The 22,599-nt window shown below is 44.5% G+C and overlaps 1 protein-coding gene across 1 annotated transcript in view; it reads right to left on the reverse strand.

Annotated features, from left to right (window-relative positions):
- ITIH5 (inter-alpha-trypsin inhibitor heavy chain 5) overlaps positions 1-22,599 on the reverse strand; it is an 84,830-nt gene that overhangs the window by 4,011 nt on the left and 58,220 nt on the right. Inside the window, exons 8-13 of the mRNA XM_037150372.2 lie at positions 11,871-12,039; positions 9,573-9,882; positions 6,600-7,159; positions 4,431-4,484; positions 2,961-3,077; positions 699-1,076 (exon numbers count right to left, since the gene is read on the reverse strand). Coding sequence (XP_037006267.2) covers positions 699-1,076; positions 2,961-3,077; positions 4,431-4,484; positions 6,600-7,159; positions 9,573-9,882; positions 11,871-12,039 — 1,588 coding nt within the window. The remainder of the gene's footprint in view (positions 1-698; positions 1,077-2,960; positions 3,078-4,430; positions 4,485-6,599; positions 7,160-9,572; positions 9,883-11,870; positions 12,040-22,599) is intronic.

The raw sequence follows: 22,599 nt of genomic DNA on the forward strand, positions 1-22,599 counted from the left end.
TGCACAGGACCCACACCCACAAATAGGTTCTCCAGTGGGGAATCAGGCCTGCAGTGTGCCTAGACTACTATGAGACTTGCTTTTGCTAAAACTCCCTCATCCTGAATTGAGACAGAAAGTGCTTACTGTAACTTTCTAAAAATCTGTGCTAAAACCCCCAGTATGAAGTGTAACTGGTTCGACCACTTTTCCCTTTGCATTTGCAAATATCCTTCTTCTGTGATGTGATTAGCAGGATCATCTCCTTTGTTTTCGGTAAAAGGTAACCACCTAAAGCGAACCTGTGCATAGTAAATGAGGACCATCCTGTAATGTGCCCAGAAAAGAAATAAAGGCAAGGGCTAAGGCTTTTTCTGCTCTTGATAGAGAAGCCACGCTGTCCCTTTCCCTCCACAGGACTCAGTAGTCCGTGTGAATTTCTAGTGCCTCATCCACAGTGTAGCAGACCCCACATCACCAGAGGAATAGTCCCGACTTCTTTGCCTGCTTTCCCAGAAAGTCAGTGAGAATTAGTTTATAAAGTGCAATCCTATTCCAGAAAGTCATGAAGAAACAAGACATACAACTTTTTTGATATGTATAGAGACCACCTTCCCACTGAATTTCTCAATCAAGCGAAAGCAATTGGCAACACCAGCTCACGCCAGGACTCCTGGAACTGAGCACTCTCCTCTCCCCTGGGAAGAATGGCTGCTTACCTAACAGTCCGTGGCAGTTGCTGGAAAGGCCTTTGCTACTGGAGATGTAGAAACCCAGGTGGTCTCGCTGGTAGGGGGCTGGTTTTTTGTACAGGTGAATGAGGATGACGAAGGCAATGGTGTCCTGGATGGTGACGGTGACATTGGCATTGGCAGACACTGACACCTCCAGCCCCCGACTCCCCACTACCACGCTCTGGTTGCAGGGGAGGACCAGCCTGTCTTCACCATCCAAGATGACTCTGTGTGGTGTGATCTCAAGGTATGACCTGTTGGGTTTATTGACGAGGATGGTGATGGTGCGGAAGTAAGTGCGTTGTTTCTTGTGGCCGCCGGGAGGAGCGGGGGCCCCGATTAACGCTCCGTTCACGGTCACACCTCCAAGGTAGAGGGGAAGAGAGAAGCGGTTAGAAAAACCATCCCCACCTTCATGCTAAAGGCATCTAATCAGAATTTCCTTCCTTCCCTGGCCTTATCTTTGTATCTCTCACACCACGAACTTTGACTTGGGAGTAGAGGCCCCTTAGTGTCTACTGAGTGAGTGAAGAAATGAGTAAATGCATGAAGTTACAAGGAAATTTCTTCCCCATGTCCAATCAATATCTTGGGGGAAGGAAAAGATGATGTAGATTTGGGTCAATGTATCACAGAAAGGGTTTATGTGTTTGTGTTTACTCTAGTATTTCCTTTCATTCTGGTTGTAGGGACAAAGAGACATATTTCTCATCCACCAGTTGCCACTGCTGCTGATTTGGCAACTGAGCAGTGTGGCATAATGCAAAGGTTAGAATCACGCTGAGTCCAAAAGCCCAAGGTGTTCTACTTTCCAGGTGTGCATCTCTGGAGAAGTCACTTTAAAACTCTGAGCCTCAATGTCTTCATTTGTAAAAAGAGGGTATGAAACCTAAGAAGATGGTGGTGAGGATTACAGAAGCTAGCACATGGGCAAGTTGTCAATGGCCAGCAAATAGAACTCTTCTCTTTTGTCCTTCATTGTCATGAGCACAACTGCAACTCTCCTAGACTTGAGCAAGGCCCGGGAGCCAGACTCCTGGCAATCCTTGCTGTCCAAACAGATGGCGATTCTACACCAGATGTTTGGGACTGAATTAGTTTATGCACATTAAGTGCACTTGCTCTCAGCCAAAGAGGCTGTTTGTATTAATAAAATCTTGTTATGTAATCAACTCTTGTTTTCTCTGCTTTGAGGATAATCTTCCCATACATCTTGACTAGAAACCCCTTGGACACTTCAGGGGAATACTCCTTTTCTCTGGGACAGAGTGTTTGGCAAAGGAAAAACCCCAGCATGAGCAGAGGTCAGACAGTTCTGCCTCAAGGCTCCAAGCATCTTCCACTGAGCTTCCCATCATAGATACCACACTGAACACAGAAACGACAGAATAGCTCTGAGGAGAGGTGGGCACCTCCAGGGAAGGATACAGGTAGGCCCCTATCTCACACTGGAGCCCTTTAAATTACAAACAAGCCACGATTTTGCTCTAAGGCTAGGCAGCCCTGCAAGAGAGAGCGGTAGGTAAAGAGCCCAGAATCAAACATTACATAACAACATCATCTGTGTGATCTTGCTGCGGGGCCTCTGTCACCTAGCCTTCTAAGAAGCTCATTTTCTCAGAACTGAGAAATGCCAGAATGTCCACTGCAAAGCTTGTCCTCACAAAGTCAGACTGTGGCTGTCCACATGGCCATCCCTGAGGTACTAGGACCTGAATGTAACCGGAGAAGTTTTTTATATGCCAATCTCTTTAATGCAGTTCCTCTACAGACCAAAAGGGGTCAGAACCCTTCCTACATCTGTGTCCTCTGCACAGAGCTGAGTAATTAACATCAGGCTTAACACCTCAACCACCGAGGAACTGAGATAAATGAGTTTAGCACATCCCACCATCACAGCCTTTGATTGGAAAGACATAATAACAATAATGTGTTGTGAATTCATATAGCACTGTGAGGCCAGCACAGCGAGTAGCACTAACTCTGTTTTACAAGGGAGACAGCAGGAGCTCCCTAGCTGAGTACCCAGGGCTGCATCCTGAGTGCGGTCAGAGGGCGGGGTTTCCAATGCACATCTTCCTGCCTCCAAGGTCAGCACACAGACTATTTGCTTTAGCTGTTCATCAACAATCCTCACTGAGCATCTGTGATGTGCCCCTCATATACCTGGACACCTGTCTTAGGAACAGAGGAGATATGGTGTCTACCTTGCTCTTGCCCAAGGCCACTACAGTGGTCAGAACTTACCAGAGTCTGTGTGATCAGAGACCAGCCTCAGGATGTCCCCAGGCTGCCCATCAATGTTGAAGCAGACAGTGAGCTTGTTCAAGGGGAAATCCACAACAAAATGGGGATCTCCGTCCGCTGCCACAGCAGGAAGAAACCGGAGAGAAACAGAAAAAAACATTATTGAGTGCCTTCCATGTGTAACTGCTCTTTTACTTTTTCTCATGTATTATTTATTTGATCCTGTCAATGATCCTGAATTTCTAAACAAAGAAGAGGACTGGGAGGTGGACGCCTCATCACAGTTACCCAATCAGCAGTAGATGGTGATGTTTGAACTCAGGTCCCCTAAATCCAAATACAATGCTCCCTTTCATCACACCTCAGCCAAACACAGACAACTAAGCCTTGAGAGGCAAGAAGGAAACAGAAAGAAGAGTTATTGCCAGATACCCCACGACAACTGAGCCCACTTGCTTCAATTTCCCACATGACACTAAACATTTCCTTTCTCCTTTGACTACCCAAGTGAAGAGATGTGGATGAGAACACTCTGTCTCCTATGACCAGAGTGCCATGGCACTAGGGACATTTGTAGTGCCCGATGCACACAACTCTGGTCCGACAGGAGTAATGACCAAACCCAATGGAGGGCTGGTGGCAAGTGAAGGACACAGAGTCACTAGGAACAGAGCTATGTGACAGTTCCCTGAGCATTTCCTGGGCTCATACCACTTCATATCTCCTGTCCAAGTCCCTTTACAAGGGAAGATGTCGCTTGTTCCAAACAGTAGAGCAGTAGTCTGAAAGTCTGACTCCCTGCAGCGTCCCAGAGGAAAGCATTCTTGCATTAAAGCAGTGGGAGTTCAAAGGAATCACATTCTCTCCGTTGGAGACTGCGTTTCCTGTCCGCACAGCTAACCTCGGGGATGTCCCCGATTTTGTGAACTTGTGGCTCCGGCACATGGACAGCAAGACTTCTAAAGTGATGTGTACATTTTAAGAATCCAACCCAGCCCTTGCATTGTTATTCCAGCTGGATTTTTATTATAATCCCAGAAAACTGGCCCAAAATTTTTATGGTATTTTTATCTATTCTTCCTTCTAAACCAGGGATTACATAATACAATAATTTTTTTTTAATCTGAATGTCACAGATATTTGTAACAGCAGACACAGGAAGCATGCATACTTCAGATCTCTAAAACAAATGTCTTTAAACTCCGTCACGAGGAGAATGTGAGTGTTACCCATCCTCCGATCAGGGCTATTGTTGGGCTCCTCAGGACTGTTGTCCACGGTATGGATGCAATGGTTTAGCGACGAGCCTGGTTCTCAGAACTGCTGCCCGCTGCTGGCGTGGGCTGAGAAACCATGGGTCCTGGCGTCACATTTCTAATACAAACTGGTACTTCAACTGTTTCAGGGAATTCCTGGTCATCCACTTCCTAAACCTACTGACTCCCAAATCACATATGCTGTTTTCTTTACCTGATGTTTTGGAGACTTTAATTCTCGGGTCATATGGTTTCTTGAGAGCAGGCCCTACAAAAGAGAAGGAGAAGGACACTCACTGTTACCCACGAAAGAGGAGGAAGTGAGGGGCACAGAGAGGAGAGGGTTGAGATGAGTAAAATACAGCTTTCAAATACATTTTTGGCAACTTAAAAACATCATCTGTTTTAAAGAGGGAGCTTCGCCTCACAACATACAAGCAAAGGTATAACATGTGGAGGCTTAATTATTTTATCCTTTTATAAATTAGATAATATTCTTCTCGTCTGTAATTTCTGTGCTTGTAATAGAGGAAAATGTTGCATCATAGTTAAGGTCTAGTTATGGCAGCAGTAACTTGTTTAGTGGGCCCAGACTCTCAGGTTTGCTAGAAAAATGAGCTCTGACGATCTGTTTCACATCAATATACTTAACACTGCTGAACTGTACACTTAAAAATGGTTAAGATGGTAAGTTTATGTCACATGGTTTTGTACTGTAATTTTTAAAAACCCAGAAAAATGTAAAAATAAATTAGAATCCAGAGTCTATCGCTATGCGTGTAAAGATAATCCATAAAGCAGCAGGCAAAATAAATAATTAATTAAAGAATCACCTAAAAGTAAATTAATTTCTATACATAAAATAAATTTAATATATTATTTCAAGTTGTTTGTATTAACAAGATCATGCTCCTGTTCACTGCTTTTGGCCCCTCACAGAAGTTAAAGCTCAAACTGTCTCCAAGGGGCCACATGCCTGTGTTTTTTCCATGCTGGTCCCTGGCCAGCATGATGCAGGTGGAACTGGGCAGACCATGAAGGGAAAGCGCCTTCTAATCCACATATGATGTGAGAAGCTGTGGTGAGTGGCAGCTGCCACGGCCACTCAGAAAAACTAAAACTTAAATTCTAAAAATCATCAGAGCTTTAAGCGAAGAAAGATCGTCTCGAGTACTACCTAATGCTTCAGCAAAATTTTATTCCAAACAACTGTTTGGAGCTATCAGTTGGTTATTTCTTTATATGGCTCTCTCATAGCATCACACAGCTTGCTTTTCATCAGAACTCGGATCACACTAGTTGTGCCAAGACGGGCTTCACTCCATCTAAAAAGGCAATGCATCAGCTTTAACCTCTCCATCGGGGTCTGAACTTTCTATTCATTTTTAGTTCTACGTTCCTCAAGGGAGAGGGAATCTAACATTTGTAGAACACTCATATGTGCCAAACACTTTACACATTTAATCCTTGCAGTGGCCCTGCGGGGAAATTATTATCACCTACATTTTACAGGTGAGGGAATAGGAGCTCTGAGGTGCAGAAGCCCGCCCCGCGCCGCACAGCTGGTCCGGAGGGCTGGTGAGCTGAACCTCAGCTGTGTCTGCATCCTACACTTATGCTCTCTTCCCCTTCCCAGGTGCTTCTCAGAGTTCAGAGTTCGGGGAATAAATGAGGCAGCATTTGCAGGTCCCCGTGTAACATCAGTTCCCCCTACTTAGGAGACGTGAAGTTGATGGAAATTTAATGAAAATGGTACACATTTGAAAAAATACCATTTTCCCAAACAACTATTACTGAGAATATAATCCTCTGCTTTGGTTGAACTACCTCCGTTTTTTGTCTCCTGTTCTCATCACTACTCATTTCCCCATCAAAATGCTCTTTAGATGCTGAGTAATTAGTATGTGAAGGCTGTGTTCCCTGAAGAATCCAGAAATTAGTCCTCACCTATGTTCCCAGGAAAGTAAAATCCAGCATACATGTAAAATGACATAACTCCAAAGTACTTAAAAATGTACAAAGACAGTTTAAAATGAAATTTGCGTATATATATTCGTTTATTCCTCATGGTGTCTCCAATAATGTATGGTGAATGTGAGGCACTTGGTTGTGATGACTGATGGACTGACTTCACCAGACAACATTTCTGAGACAACTGCCACCTTTTCTAATTCCTGCACAGAGATCCACAGTTTATAACAAACCAAACACAACGATTGAACACACTTCCTGAAAAGTGGGTGTAGTGTATGGGGGTGATTACTTACAAAAATTATAATACAACAAAATAAAAACAGACTACTACTGAGGTGACCTTGGCCTGAGAAGGAGGCAGAAAGGATACTTTAGGCTCTTGCCTCCGGCCATCCCGGAGATGGGTTACCTGGCTGCAGGTTGGAGCCTTGCAGGCTCTGCATCACTGTTTCAGGCCCCGTTGCAGCGGACATGCCATAGCTCTCATCTAGCTTCTCTGTCTGCAGTGCAGGTCTCTTCAACTTCATGGAGGTAAACGGGGTGAGGAAGCGAGAGTTCACAGCCAGAGCCTGGGCCTTCTGCCTCAGTTGCTCCTTCTCCCGCTTGTCGTCACTCTGTAACCAGGAGTTCAGCAGCTCCTTCATGGTCAGGTAGCTCCAGAGACGCTCGAGATGGTTGGGGTCCCCCTCACCATCACCCTTGGGCCTGGTGCTTCCTGTGACATCATTCTCCACCTTTTGGGGCTCCAAGGGCACATCTGTCTTCAGTACAACAAATTTCTTACTGTTGCTGGCTGTGACTTCCACGTGCAACCGATCCCTCTTCCTGTCCACCAGCTTCCCAGCAATGATGATCTCTGAGCCATTGAAGTAGTTGGGGAAGAGGGTTCTGGTAGCCTGCTCCACGAGGCTGGGTGGGTAATCGATGCGGATGTCAGAGAGCAGAGGGGTCCTGATCTCATCGTAGAAGCTGGAGTGGAGAGGGAGAGAGAGAATGAGAGTGAGTATGTGTCAGGGCCCAGCTCTGACTGCAGGCAGGACAGGTCCTAGAGGGAACTGTGGGCTGTTGGAGGGGAGACCCTGAACCAGGTCCAACCTTCTACCCAGGAGAACATTGCTCATAGGAGGTTATATAGCAGTAGCTTGAACACTAGTGGTGTCACCAGTGGTGACAGAGAACTCACTGTCTCATAAGGCTTCCCCCGCTCTTTCAACTGCTCTGAGGAGGAGGAGGAACCTCCATTTGATAGATTGCAATCTTCTCCCTGCAGTTTCCACCCACTGGTCTCACGCTTGCTTCTGGAGCAGCCCACTGTGAATTAGCCTAATCGAGCTTCACCATGACAGCTGTCTGGGGGTTTGACAAACACCGCTCCTAGGGGTCATCTTTTATTCAGCCTAATCAACCCCCAGTTTCATTAACTATTCTTCAGGTGATATAATTGCAAGGTTCTCTGACCACTCTGGATAACTTTCCTCTGTACGTGCCCGAGTTTCTCAAAGGGCCTTTAAAAACATCTTTCTTAGGACCATATGCCTATTGCCAATGTGCGTTAAGTAGCACATTATACTTGAGGCCTTGGTTTTGCCACTATGCGGCAGTAATGCAGCATTTGCTTGCACTAACTTTTCTCTAGTTATGTCACACGGTTGCTAGATTCTGAGTAAAGAGACAATTAAGATCCCTTTCCAAAGATCTAGGCAGCACAGGCTGTGGAGTTAGACTTCTATCTCAGCCATTTCCTTGCTGTATATCTTGGGACACATAACTTAACCTCTCGGAACTTCCGCTTCTTCCACTGTAAAATTGGAACATTAACAATAATTACTTTGGAAAACTATTAGCTGTTTCATCAGACCCAGTCTCCCCTTCTTCTCTACTAATTCAGTTTTAACTTGGTGATGCCCGTCCATCTACAAACTACATTTCTCAGCCTCTATCGTGGTCCCATAGGGCCACGTTCTCCGCAGTGGAGTATGAGTGGAAGTGAAATGGGTACCTTCTGCAGTGCTTGCTTGAAATAAAATGGCTTGCTCTGGCTCTCGTTTTCTCCCCCACTTTCAGTGCTGGAATGCAGAAGGGATGGTGCCCATTTCAACCTTAGAGTTAAAGACAACATCTAAGGGGCACAGAGCAATGAAATGGAAGAAACCGGAAATCTCTGAATGATGCACTTCACGGAGCAGAACTGAGCCTGACAGACTGTTACAGGATGGTCATCTGCATGGCACTTGGCCTTTGCCCTAGCACAGCCGCTCCTCGGGTTGCTGTGGGGCTCACGGAGGTAATGCTCATCAAAATGTCTGTCATATCATAAATTCTCAATAAATGTTGGATAGTGGCAGTATTTTTAGTAGGACATTACCGTCGATTTGTTTCAATGTACTTGCTTTTGATTATGAAGCACATATTCAATTAAAGCATTAAGTTAAATAGAATGTTATTTTGAATGATTTTGAAAATGTGGGAAGCTAATTTGTGTTTTTATTTAAATCTTGTATTAGAAGTCTGGGGAAACAATGGTAGCCAGCTCCATCCCTAGGACCCGTCTCTATCGTCCATCTTCGAGACCTCCAATTAGATTTCTCTTGGATGAATATTCTTTAATTATGTCTATTAAACACCCCTGAATGTACCTAAAGCTCATCTTTCCTTTTAATTATTTACACCAAATGCTACAAAGTGGATTAAAGCAGTAATACTGAACTGGGAGTCAGCACGTTATTGAATCAACTGCAAAGCTATACCCTATGTTTGGCATCATGATATCAAAGGGAAGGCACTGAACTGAGTTAGAAGACCTAAGTTCTAGTTTTTTCTCCACCTCAAAAAAAAGTATATATATATATATATATATATATATATATATATATACATAATCAGTGACTAGTGTCAATTGGTCATTTCACTTCCAAAGAAAAATATGATCATTTTAATAATCAATACTACTCAACAGTTACTTCTCCTAGCTACTGCACAGGGCGGAATCAGAGTGACTATGCCCAGAAGTGCTTTGAAATGTCAAGAAGACAATTATACCAGAAGAGCTAATTGAACATCTCACATATGATAACAATTCTGCCAATACTTCACACAGGTTTTCTCATTAAATTCTGTCAATTGACCATAAATCTCACTTTATAATGAGGGAACTTAAAATGTTGCCTAAAGTCACAAAGCAGGACCAGAATTTACAGCCAGGCCTGCCTGATGGATTTCAAAACCCAACATGATGTCTCCCAGCATAATGAGTCATGGTCATTTTTAGTAGACTCAAGGTTAAGGTGCAACAAACCATCTTCATTTCTGAGTTGCTCGTAAACCCCAACCCTGCACCCCCTTCTGAGAACCTCTCATTATTGTCCCAAGAAGACAAACAGACCCAATGAGCTGTGAGCCGGCATCCTCTTCCTCATGGACACGCCGTGTGAGGCCACAGTTTTCCAGCGACAGTTTCTCCAGCAGCTTGAAGTCCACATCATTCCCAATGCCGATGGTGAAGATGCAGATTTGGCCTCGGGCAGCCTCCTTAGTGTTGTTGAGAATCTGGAGGGTGTGGGTCTCCCCGACGGTGGGTTTCCCATCCGTCAGGAAGATGATGAGAGATACACTGCGATCTTCAATGTCATTGTGGGCCACATAGTTGTTGAGCAGCCTGATAGCCCTCTGCAGGGCCCCGTTGATGTCTGTGCCTGTGGGACACCAAAACAGGGCAGCTCGAGCTTGCACTCACTTCCTTCCCCTGGCTTCACACTCACGGCTATGGTTCACATGCCATTGTTCAAGGATTAGCAGGGGTGACACTGGGGAGGAGGGGTACAAGCCCCCCAAGTATGTGGGGTGACTATAGGTTACGTAACCTAACCAGAGACCTGGCAATTGTTTGCTGAATACTTTAACTGTTTTAACTCATTTCATCCTAATAAGAACTCCACCATTATCCCCATGTTACAGATGAGGAAACTGAGGCCTAGAGAGATTAAATGACTTGTCGATGGTGGAGCTGTATTCAAATCTAGGCGATGTGGTTTCAGAATCAATGTTTCCACCCTGGCTGGTATGGGTCAGTAGATTGAGTACTAGCCTGTAAACCAATGGGTCACCAGTTCAATTCCTAGTCAGGGCACATGCCTGGGATGCGGGTCAGGTCCCCAGTAGCGGGTGCTCGAGAAGCAACCACACATTGATGTTTCTTTCCCTTTCTTTCTCCCTCCCTTCCCCTCTCTCTAAAAATAAATAAATAAAATATTTTTAAAAAAGAATTGATGCTTCTAATCCTCATATTACATGTCTTTGAGAGGAAGAGATTAATTTTCTGTCCACCTGCACAGGTTGAGGCAATGAAGTGCCAAGAAAAAATACAGGAAACCATAAGGTTTCTAAGGTTTGGATTCCAAAAGAGCATAATACACATTAACTGTTTGCTAAAGCTTTATGCCCACCTCCACATAACATCCTAATTGTAACCAAGAGCATTAAAATAAATTCAATTAGCAAACATCTGTTGGGCGGACACTATGTGCCAGGGGCTGTGCCAGGAGCTGGGGGACACACAAAGACAAATAAGAGTTCCTCCTCTCAAAGACTTTACAGCCTTGTGACTTCCTGCCATAGGTCAGTGATCAATGGTACCATATCATAGTAAATCCAATCTATTATTTCTCCATCAACTAGTAAAACAGTTCCTAAATCTCACTGTTGTGGAGACTGATAGGAAATCCCATTGTGAGTCCAAATCAGGTCCAAGAAAGATGAAGTTCCAAATGAAACTCATGTGGGAAGTCAGAGCTTTGTCTTGGACAGGAAATGATGAATATAAGAAAGATGAAAAATCCCAAATGGAAGAAGACTGTTAGGTGTTTTGTATGTTTCTAGGTGACCACCAAACTACAGTAATCGAGATGACAACAAGAGATGGTGTCTCCATGAATGGCCTTTAGGAAAGTGGGGAGGGTCAGGATCAGTGCCTGTAAACAGTCCAACACTGAGCAGCTGTCGTGTGTGCACTGCACCAGTGACAAAGGTGACAGCAAGAGTGAGACGAAGGCCCTGAGTTGAAGGAACTTACATCTGTCCAGCTGGATACCACTAGCGGACTGCCTCTCGATACTCTGGTTATCTTAGACCTCTCTACGACCTTTCCCTTCTCTGCACTCTCACCTGGGCACCACACCCAAGCCGAGCGTGCAGACGCTCAGAGCCCATCACGCCTTCCATCCATGATGTCTCCCGGACCCCCTGGGGTCCCTGCTCTGCCCACCATTTCAGCCCTGCCAAAGGGACTAAGGGTGCAGCTGGGCAGCTCCACTGGCTTCTTCCTAAGGTGCTAAGATTTGAGTACACAAAACTAACTCATCTATTTGGCTTTAATTCCACACCCTAAAACAATTTACAAAAACAACTTCATTACTCATGATCTCTGAGATAAACCAGGAAAGGCTCCAAACCCTATCAGGTGTTCCCCCTCATAACTTACTTGACCATCTTAGTTTGGGGCATGGAAGAGGAGGATTTACAGAATCAGTATTCAAGAGAAACACAAGCTTCTGGGAAAGCTCTCAGCTGTTATCTCCTTTCCTGTGATAGTTTCAGCATTCAAATCCTTGTCTCTTGGCAGAAAACTTAGCTACTCACTTATTATCACGTCAAAGCTAACATGAAAAGAAGGACTCGTATGTACCTCCGGTGGGCGACATGTGGTGAATGTAGACTTTGCCATCTCTGATATTGTTGGGAGTCACTGACACCAAATGGTCCTTCCACACTTTGATCCGGTTGGAAAATCCAATAATACTGAAATGATCCTGGGGCCGGAGGTCATGCAGGATTGTGAAGAGGGCATCTTTGGTCTAGGCGAACACAAAACCAAAATCAGTCATGTCAATTACATTAGTCCACATGTCCCCTAGCTTAGAAACTGCACTCCAGGAACAATGTCAGGGTTAAAATGAAATGTCTGCTATGTAAAGGGTACTGGATAAATGTCCAAGTAATGATTATTTGCTTTTATATCTCTTTCTTTTACTGTATATTTCTAAGGATTTTATTTATTTATCTTTAGAGAGAGGGAAGGAAGGGAGAAAGAGAGGGAGAGAAATATCAATGTGCAAGAGATACATCGATTGCTTGCCTCTCACACGAGCCCCAACTGGGGACTTGGCCCACAACACAGGCATGTGCCCTGACTGGGAATCGAATCAGCAACCTTTTGTTTCATGAGCTGGCACTTTCAGCCAAACCACAGACCCACACCAGGCAGGGTTCTTTAACTATATTGTAAGCTCTTCATAGGCAGGTTCCACTCATCTTTGTAAACTGCCAGTACACAAGAGGTACTAGAGAGGTGTAGTGAATGAATGAGTGAATGAATAGAATGAATTAGAAGATTAAATGTACAAATAATAAATGCCATATGGATTTTTCAAAGTGAAAAAAATGGGCTGGAGTGACGTCAGGAGACTTCACAGTGAAACAAGACTTTCTCTGTGAAGCAGTTTGAGCAGGAGGCTTAAAGGAACTGGATGTCTTGAAAGATAGGCCAGGCATTCTGCAAAGATGCAAAGAAGATACGTGCAATGGTTCAAGCAAAGCAAAGAGGTGACACGGGTGAGCCTGCAGGAGCTGAGTGGATAAAAGGCATGGAAAAAAAGACACGGCTTGTGGCAAGAAAAAAAAGACCATGTGAAACTGAAAGCAGAAAAATTCTAGGAGTGTGGACAAGAGTTTCTAAAATAATCAACCATGTATTGAAAGAAAGCACTGTCTTCTCTAAAGAGCAATATTATTAGACAGTTAAAGAGATTCATCATACAAAGTAAGGAAGTCACTACATAATTGCCGTAACAGGGACATCTGGCATCTTTTACAGCGGTGATTAAGAGCACAGACTTCAGAGCAGGAGGTCTGGGTTTGACTCTGGATCTGTTACTTACTCTCTGTGTGGCCTTGTGGCCCTGCGTAGGAAGTTCTATCACTATCTTTTCTCCCTGTGACTAAGTTATCCCACCTGTAAAAGTAGGACAATAATAGTGCTACCCCCTCAGGTTGTCACAAGGATCGAATCAGTTACGATATAGAAAGTATTTGTAACAGGGCCAGGCATACAGTAAGTTACATCCGTGTTGGCTCTTACTTGCCAGCAGGTGTGGTAAGGAACTATATGGTTACCCTGAAAACAGTTTCTGGGTCTTTTTCTAAATTCCATGACTGTTAGCCTTTGCATTATAACCAGCTTCAGACAGTACTGCCCCTTCTACCTCTCTAAGTGGAACAACCACAACTTCCTTTCCCTTCTCAATGTTGCCTCCTCTTCTCCTTAGTCTTACTCTTCAATCTGGTATCCAACTGCTCACTCTAACATCCCACCCTCCAACCCTTCAATTTCATAGGAACCTCAAAATCCACTCTAGAAAACTAACCTGGATGTGTTTATTTTTAAATCTGTGTATTGCATTATTTCAGTAAACTTACAGAATTTCTAGCCTGAGCAAACAGATGTTCGTTTAACATTCTCCTTATGGATCTTTACTGAATGAATGAAGTTGTGCCTCAATTTCCCCATCTCTTCATTCCCAGATTGAGAAAGCAATGCATCATAACAATATCATTAGAAGCATAACAATAATGACATTGGCAGCTAACATTTTCTGGACATGGAATTATACCCCCAGATATTTTGCCAAGTGCCAGAGCTTTTCATAGGTTGAAGTGATGGGCCCATTTAATCCTCACAACCCACCTAATGTAAAATGACTGTTACTAGTCCCACTTTACAGGCAAAGTGCCTGAGGAATGAAAGGGTTAAGCACCGTGCCCCCTGGGAGCCTGGATGAAAACCAGAAAGTCAGACTCCAGGGCCAGCGCTTACACCAGCAGCAGTGGAATCCCAGCCCCAAGACTGCTGGCGCTGAGCGTGTTCTGAGTTATAACCCTTATAATGTGCAGCTCATCTTGGGATTCCATCCAGGTCCCTGCATGTTGACAGGCTCTGTTTATTTCTTTGTTTCTTTCAGTTGGTTTCTGGCAGCAACTAATGGATTAATTTCCTATAACATCCTTGCAGAAGGCACCCACCCGGGGATGAGAACAATGAGTGTATTTCATTAAATTCGTCTCATGCTACAGAGGGCTGTCCCACCCTCCCAACTGCCCCCAGTTCTTCCAGGAGAAAGAATGGCGATGGCAGGCCTTACTTTCGTTCGGAGTCTAGGAATCCCCCTCTAACCCCTGCTCTCTCCTCTGGGGCTGGGCCCTTCCTCCCTCTAACCCATCACACTGGGTTGTTCGGAGGACACGCTCACTGGCAGCCGAATTTCCTGTCTTCTCCCAATCCTGACTCCCACCTTCAGGAAATGTGTCTAAGGATCTTGTGAAAATAAGCAGAATCCACATCCAAAACTTGTCAGCCCGACTGGAAGCCATTGAAAGGGTCTGTGACGCTCCGCTCCTCTGGCTTCCGGGCACAACCCTGGATGCCCTCCACTCTGCACAGCGCTCCTTGCCCTTGCTGGAGCCTCCTTCTCAGACCGGCCTAGGGTGTGGGTGGCGGACTCTGCACCCTCCACACACTGCATATGCCCCCTTAGCCAATTACTGAATGACTGACTTCCACACACATCTCTAGAGCTCACTGCTCTCCTGAGATCCACACCTAGCTGCCAGCCATTTGCCCCTGCACGTCCCACAGGCACTCAGATTTCCTGTGTCGAAGGTCAGAAGCTTTGCCTTTCTATCCAAACCTTTTCTTCTCTGGTGCACCCTGCCTGGAGAATGGCACCTGCAGCCACCCAGTGGTCCAGGTCAGAAACTAGTCATCATTGTACCTTCTCTTCACCCCCCCCCTCTCTGAGCCCCATGTCCTAGGTCATCTGAGGCTGGCAGTTCCACATCTTTCTGTAACCCCTTCTCTTCCTGAACATCCTGTTACTGTAACCTGGGCTTGGGCCACCTCTGCTTTAGATTAGCAATAGATGGTTTTTCTTTATTTGTGTATTTTTTTCCTAATGCAAAAAAATTCATTTAAAAAAAGATCAGAAGAAAAACATGTAAGACTTACAAAATCTCCCTCACCCAGAGATAGCCACTATTTTTTAAGTGTATTTATTTTTATATATTTTTAAATATTTTATTTATTTATTTTTAGAGAGAGGGGATGGGAAGGAGAAAGAGTGGGAGAGAAACATCAATGTGTGGTTGCCTCTCGTGTGTCCCCTACTGGGAACTGGCCTACAACCCAGGCATGTGCCCTGACTGGGAATCGAACCAGCAACCTCCTGCTTCACAGGCCCGTGCTCAATCCACTGAGCTACACCAGCCAGGGCTAAATGTATTTATTGATCTGTGATAGAGGAAGGGGGCAAGAGAGAGAGGGATTTGTTGTTCCACTTATTTATGTATTCATTGGTTGATTCTTATACGTGTTCTGACTGGGTATAGAACCCACAACTTTGGCATATTGGGATGACAATCTAATCAACTGAGCTACCGGGCCAAGGTGGGACAGCCACTATTAAAATGTTATACCACACTTGCTTTCAGAAGCTTTACTGTGTATGTAATCTAAGTAAAATGGGCTCATATACCATGCTATAAAGTTTTAATTCACTATATCATATGTAGTTTTCATGCCCACATATCAATGTCTAATCATTTTCATGGTGGCACTATATTCTATCCTATGCACATACTATAATTAAGTATTTTAAAACATTTAAGCAGTACTTCTGTGGGACTCAGTATTCACACATCTTTGTGCTCGCAGCTGTTTTCTTAGGATAAATTCCTACATGGCGTTGGTGTGGCAAAGGGCTTGCACTTTCTAAAGGATGTAGCCTGTCCTCACGTTGCTGCCAGAGTTTCATTTTCCACCCTTCTCAACATTCAGTCCTTCTTGCCTCCTCACCCACACACTGCTGTCCTCTCGAGCGTGGCACCCTGTTCTTTGCCTTCTCAACAGGTATAGAGAGAATGTAGTGACATATTTGTGCATTGACTTCTCCATCCAACTCATCCCTGTGCTTCTGAGTGCAGGGCCTTTTCCCATGTGGTTACTGTATGTCAATACCCAGCAGTGCCTGGCCGTGTGACAGACGCTTAATGCGGGCTTCCTGAGTAAAGTCATCTGTCACACTAGACAGGGGACTCCTCAAGGCAGCTGTCCCCTGGCCCTTCCCCACCCTCCCAATGTGGCATTTTACACACTGTAGGATCTCAGTAGGCATCTGGTGAACGAGTAAATGAAAGAGAGGTAGACTTCTACGGAGTGAACACAAAGGACGTTGGAGGCACAGGCCCCTGTGCTGGAGAACCCATGGCAGATGACGCTGAGAACGACGATGTGTAGGAACCCTAGAGCTGACCGGAGGGTGGTGTTCAAGTGAAAACAAACATATCTGATAATTATAATAAACAGATGTGGGTGGAGTACCGTAAGTGTTGATGCTGATGCCATTTTCCAGGGGGCTGGCAACACTGTGTCCCTCACCCCTGCTTCAAGTTAGAGCTAGCGCATCCCCGCTGTGAGCATCAGGCATCATTCCCAGTTGTGGGGTCTGGACCTCTGGAAAGTCTGAAGGCCCACAGCTGTGACAAGGCGACAGCAAGCAGTGGCCGTCCCTGAGACGACACCACTGGGAATCCAACTCCAAGGCAGGCACGTGGAAATATTCCAGCTGCTCCCTGTTTGAGCTTGGAGCTGGCCAGGAACCCAGGGCGCAGGCCGGGACAAGGGGAAACTCGTCAGAAGATTGTTGTTTGTTTAGCTGCTGGCTCCCTTCAGGATCCTCAAACAGTGCGCTGAAGACCTCAAGAAGGGTCGGCTCGGATCCTTTGTTGCTGGTTTTTTTCTGATTGTGATGGATATTCTGCTTTAGGAGTAGTTGTTCAAGCCTCTCCACCCTCCTCCCCTTAGCTCGGCAACTACAGGTTCCTTATGACCTTGTAAGGACACAGCTACAACTTAACCTCACATGAACCAGGAAAGGCAGGCCAACAGGCTTGCAGTCACTCCTTTTCCAGTTGCATTAGGACCTTCTGGATGGCCTCCAGCCTTCATCCCAAGGGGCCTGGACAGGAGCTGCCACTGACATTTGCAGCCACCACCATCCACTAACCCATTCCAGGCTCCTGCTCTCCTGAGGTGGGCTGATGACCCCAGGAACTCTGCAGGCTTAACTGGCAGGCAGAAGGTGAAATGTCCAGATAGAAGAGTAACTGGGAGTGGGCTTAAGCTGATATTTCAACATGGTGTGTTTACATGCTTAAGATGAACAGAAACCAAGTCAAATATTTTCCAAGAGTACAGTCCAGAGAACAGAGTTAGGACATTCCAGAAGGATCAGCAGAAACCCAGAAAGGCAGAGAACGTGTAATCCTGGCTGGCTTGAGGACTGAACTACACTGAAGGCAAAGGAGCAGCCCATGTAGTCTACAGGGGTTGGACTACTTCCCCTCGAGGTCCCTCTCAAACCCTGGGTGTTAGCTTTAGACACTACAAGTGAAGGTGACCAAGTAGGCTAGTCACCTCTTCTCCCACAACGGCTCTCCAGCTAACCTAAACTGAAAAAGAGGACACTGCCCGCCCCAGCACACCTTGGCCCTTGGCCTTCTTCCCCTATCCCCAAAGCTCCACCTAGTGAGCTTTGCACTTTTGGAAGAAGAAGTTGGCCTGCTGGTGAAAAGCAACCCCAAAAGGCACCTCTTAGAATGATACACTGAAATTAACTTGCTAATAGGTGATCACAGCAGTGTATGGAAATGTGTTCCTTGGAGATCTTTGAAAATAGGCATATAAAATTTACGATTATACACATTATAAAGCATTCAAAGGAGATGAATAAAATCGGGGGTAAGGATCTGATTAGTGAGGAAGGCTAAATGTCAGACATTGGAAGGTTACATTCACTCCTTGGGACCATAAGAATAGACTCCAGGAAGTCACCATCCTCACTCACCTTTATGTGGGGACAAGGGCAGAGCTTCTGTGGGAGACAGGTTTAGGTCGCTACATCCAACCACTAGGTGGCAAGCCTGTCAGGGAGGAGTTAGTAAATCTTGGGGAGACAGGGTGAGGGGGAGAGGCAGGAAAACCAAACCCTGTGCCTAGGGAAAGAAGACTAATGTGCACATAAGGGCCCGGCTAAGGAAGAAAACAGAAGTCTTAAAGAGATCAGCCAGAAGGAGGCGGAAGAGGCCAAGTAGGTCTCGTCTGAGTATGAGCCGGTCCTGAGAGCACCAACCCCAGGCAGCAGGTACTACACACTGCCCGCCTGTCCAAGAGAGCAATCTACAAGCACCAGTCCATACATGTCACCAGAAGGGACCTTCATAACATCCAGATTATGTTTGGACTAAGGGAGGAAAAAAAGGTACACAAATGCAACTGATAAATAAAAAGGACCTACACACATTTCTTTTACTATTTAAGGAGTAAAGAAGTACCTTGGCCTGAATACAAGTATTACACAAGACTCCTTTTAATCCTGGCTGTTTACAATCACAAAGAATAGGGACACTTCCCTGCTTGAAATTATTTCACAGTGATGAATTCCTCTTCTTATATGTACTTTCCTTGAGTTAAAAGGGGAAAAAAGTATCCCCTGTAAAAACAATGTCTCAGAAGTTAATTCCAGCTCTGCCTCAGGTTTATTATTAAGTCTTTTCATCTCTGTCCATTTAAATGTTTTCAGGAACGAGGCAGGATATAAACAAACAAAAATAAACTCTCTGTTTCAGGTTCTCCATTCATTCAGTAGGGTTGGCAGTGGTCCTATTTACTCTGGTGGATCTTCAGGAAAGAAAAGGAAATAGTCTCCTCTGATGGCATCCATAGGAAGGAGCAGAGCTGTGCCCCAGAGATGCGGCCCCCTCCCCTCTCTGTACTCATGTGGCCCCTCAAAATACTACTGCAGGAAGGGGAGTGTCCAGGAGAGAGCTCTGTCCTGGGCACTCTGGGCCCCTGAATTAAGCCACACTGCGACAGGAGATGGGACTTTCCTCTGCCTCCCTCTCCCCCTTCCCTATGAGACTGACTGAGCCCAAGTAGCTGCCCACCCTCACCATAGCCCACAAGGGGGTAAGTGCTCCCCTGGTGGTAATGACCGTGAAACACTTCCCAAGTGGAGCAGAATTATATAACAGACTCTCAGAGTGCAGCCCCTGAACAACCCAGCTGCTGCCCACTCCTTGCTGCCACTTCTGTCAGGGTACCCGTTTGATGCAGCGCTTCTCAAAGATTTCTGCATCTGACAAAAGCCACACTCTGACAAAAGGCTTTTGTACCACAGCCTATGGGTTGTGGGGCATAGTACAAGGGGAGCCCATGACATCACAGAAGGAACTCAAGTTCAAGGGTATTAGATATGAGCCATCCCATGTTTTCAGCAGAATGGCTGTGCTGTTCTCCTAAACAGTCCTAGCATTTGCCTCATTCTAAAATGTTTTCCATGGAGTCGACATTTTCTCGGTCATTGATCCACACAGTCCTTTTAAAGGAATCCAAGAGAAAAATCATCTGTGATGAAAAGCTTAAAATGCTCCAACAACGAAATTTAAGCCCATCTAAGCCATGAAAGAGAATCATGATTGACAGATATAGACCATGAAAAGAGCCCCAAGTTTCTGAGATGGTATCAGGAAAAGGAATACGCCCAACATTAACTTGAGCTGTGGCTCAGCCTTCTCTCTTTCCTGGGTGGGCAGAGATAATGCACGCTGGTGGGAGGAAGGGAGAAGTGTATCTATCTACACTGTCCTCCTGTTAGCCTGCAGTCCTTCCTGACGCCAGTAGGGGAGCCCTTGGTGCCCAGCACATCCAGCTCCTAGGTGTAGGATGGCACTGTGGTCATTCCAACGGAAGTGACAGAGGAAAACAAAAAACAGCCTGTGACTCTGTCCAAGTGTGCAACATCAGATCCTCACTGCAACCTTAAACTACCACAGTCCACATTGAGGAGCATGGATATGTCTCTCCATACATTCCACAGGCGTCCAGACAAGGCGCTACTTCCAGTCACCTTGGACTCCGTGGATATCAATTACATCGGGAGTATTTCGAGATCATAACATGTCAGTATCACACAAAACTATTCTGTAAACTGTAGCAGAACCGTATATTTACATGCTCCAAGTCTTACAATAAGTTGAAAGGAACTTCTCTGAAAGTTTATTGTGACTGACCCACCATGTAATCAGATTTTTAAAATTCCAACTTTAGGAACAAGGTGATAAATTGAGTGAAAAAAGGCCATTTCTCCAATATATCAAGTCTATATCATTGTTACACTTTTATAAAAATCTAGCAACAGATTGGCTTCATAAAAGAAACCATAACCTTAGGCCCTGGCTGGTGTAGCTCAGTGGATTGAGCACGGGCCTGCGAACCAGACAATCGCGGTTCCATTCCCAGTCAGGGCACATGCCTGGGCTGCAGACCAGTTCCCTGCAGGCCAATTCCCAGCAGGGGACGCATGAAAGGCAACCATACATTGATGTTTCTCTCCCTCTCTCCTTCCCTTCCCCTCTAAAGATAAATAAATAAAATCTTAAAAAAAAAAAAAAAGAAACCAAAACCTTAAAAAATAATGTTACCCCATGGACTACAGAGAAAGTACACTTTCTGAGCTTGTGTGCGCTCAGAAGGGAAATTAGTGGTAACGCTCCCACAGTGCCTGATTCCCTCCTGTTGCCACGGCCTCCCAAATGTCTCCCAAAATGAACCACATTAGAGAATTTATGTTAAAAATAAAAAATTAAACCATAATGCAAGAAACAAAGTATCCAAAAGAGGTGGCTCAAATTAGGGGAATCTTGCTGAAAGACAAAGAAACTTGCTTTCTACTGGTCAAAATGTTCTCTTTGAAGAAAGATCAGAAATTAATAAGCTTTCTTCACATACATAGAAAATTTGGGACATTATAATTTGGGGGGACATTATACAGAAATTTATGTATGTACATAAATTTTATACATAAATCTTGGACATTATAATTTGGGACATTATAATTATATGTATAATTCATATGCATATAAGTTTGGGATACTGTGAGAAGTCATTATATCTTCCATTATTTTAAAACAGTTCAGTAACTGCTAAATATTAACTTGAAATTTCACCTAAATATAGAAAAACTATTTCTTCTGTCTCTACATTTTAATGTTCACAAATTGTAAAGAGCCTATTCCTTAAATTAAGCAAAATCATAGGGTTTCTATATTCAAAAACATATTATTTTAAAGCTATTATAATTTCATTTACTGTTTTAATTCTAATTTCAAATGCTCTTTTAATGCAGTACTGTGCTGGATTATATTGCAGCAAAATTCTGGTTCTGATGACCTATTTTACATGTTTACATAATCTGTATAAAAATATAAAATAGTTGTTTCTTCAAATCAAAAGAAAAACACCTCTTTAGTAAAGGTTCAGACCTAAACACTAATAGTACTTCAGGATTGGTTTTAAAAGAGGATGTCTGTTAAAGACTAAATTCTGCCTGAATTCAGCCTTACTTTTTAAAAAGTCTGAATAAGTAAAATATTGGAACATCTTCTGCAATGTAAATATAAATTTATGTTGAAACTAAATTTCATGAGTCTTTGTGTTTGGATAACATAATTCTAACTTGAGAAGCAAATTCTCATGTTACCATTCTGGCTAATGTGAAGACTCATTACCTAATGTTTTGACTTTGCTTTGACAAACGTATCAAACACGTACCTAATAATACCACTGTACAATTCTCTAAAAAGCCCTTTGTCAATAACACATCTTTGATTCTTTATGACATAAAAAGCACATTCATTTTTCATGCTTGGTATATAAACAACGCAAGACTCCAAACAGTCTCCTTCTCACTTCTCCTCACGTGGAAAATTAATACACCACCCAGATTTGCCCCCAGTGTTGGCTTCACGCTTCTCATTCTAGAACAGAGCCAAGACTGCCGCCTCGCCACTTCCAGCCGTAGGCTCCAGGTGGTCATCTGCAGGCTGGCTCCATGCTCCATCAGGAAGTACATAAGAAGAAGCGGACCCAGAGAAGTTCACCTGAGTATACAGGTCTCCTTTGCAACTGGTGTCCTTTGTCCATGTTCTGACTCATCTACGGACTGACATGACTGAGCTGTCTGTCCCCAGTGCCTGGTCTGAATGCTGAAGTTCATATTGCCCAACTGCTTGTTCTGCTTCTGGAGCCCAGCCTGTTTCATTCTACAGATCTTTTTTGGTGGCTGAGTCTCTGACCATCCTTTCACCCATTCAACTTTCCCTTACATATGAGTTCTCATGATCTTCGTTTCCCAGGTGTAAGTGAACCCTGTGCCACTCCCTGTATACCCCCAGGGATGTGCCTTCACAAATAGCAAGAATATAACAGGGGATGTGAAAGAGTCATGCTAAATAGGAAATAGGGA

Source organism: Artibeus jamaicensis, unplaced genomic scaffold (genome assembly GCF_021234435.1).
Source record: "Artibeus jamaicensis isolate MK-2021 breed Jamaican fruit bat unplaced genomic scaffold, CSHL_Jam_final contig_426, whole genome shotgun sequence".
NCBI lineage: Eukaryota > Metazoa > Chordata > Mammalia > Chiroptera > Phyllostomidae > Artibeus > Artibeus jamaicensis.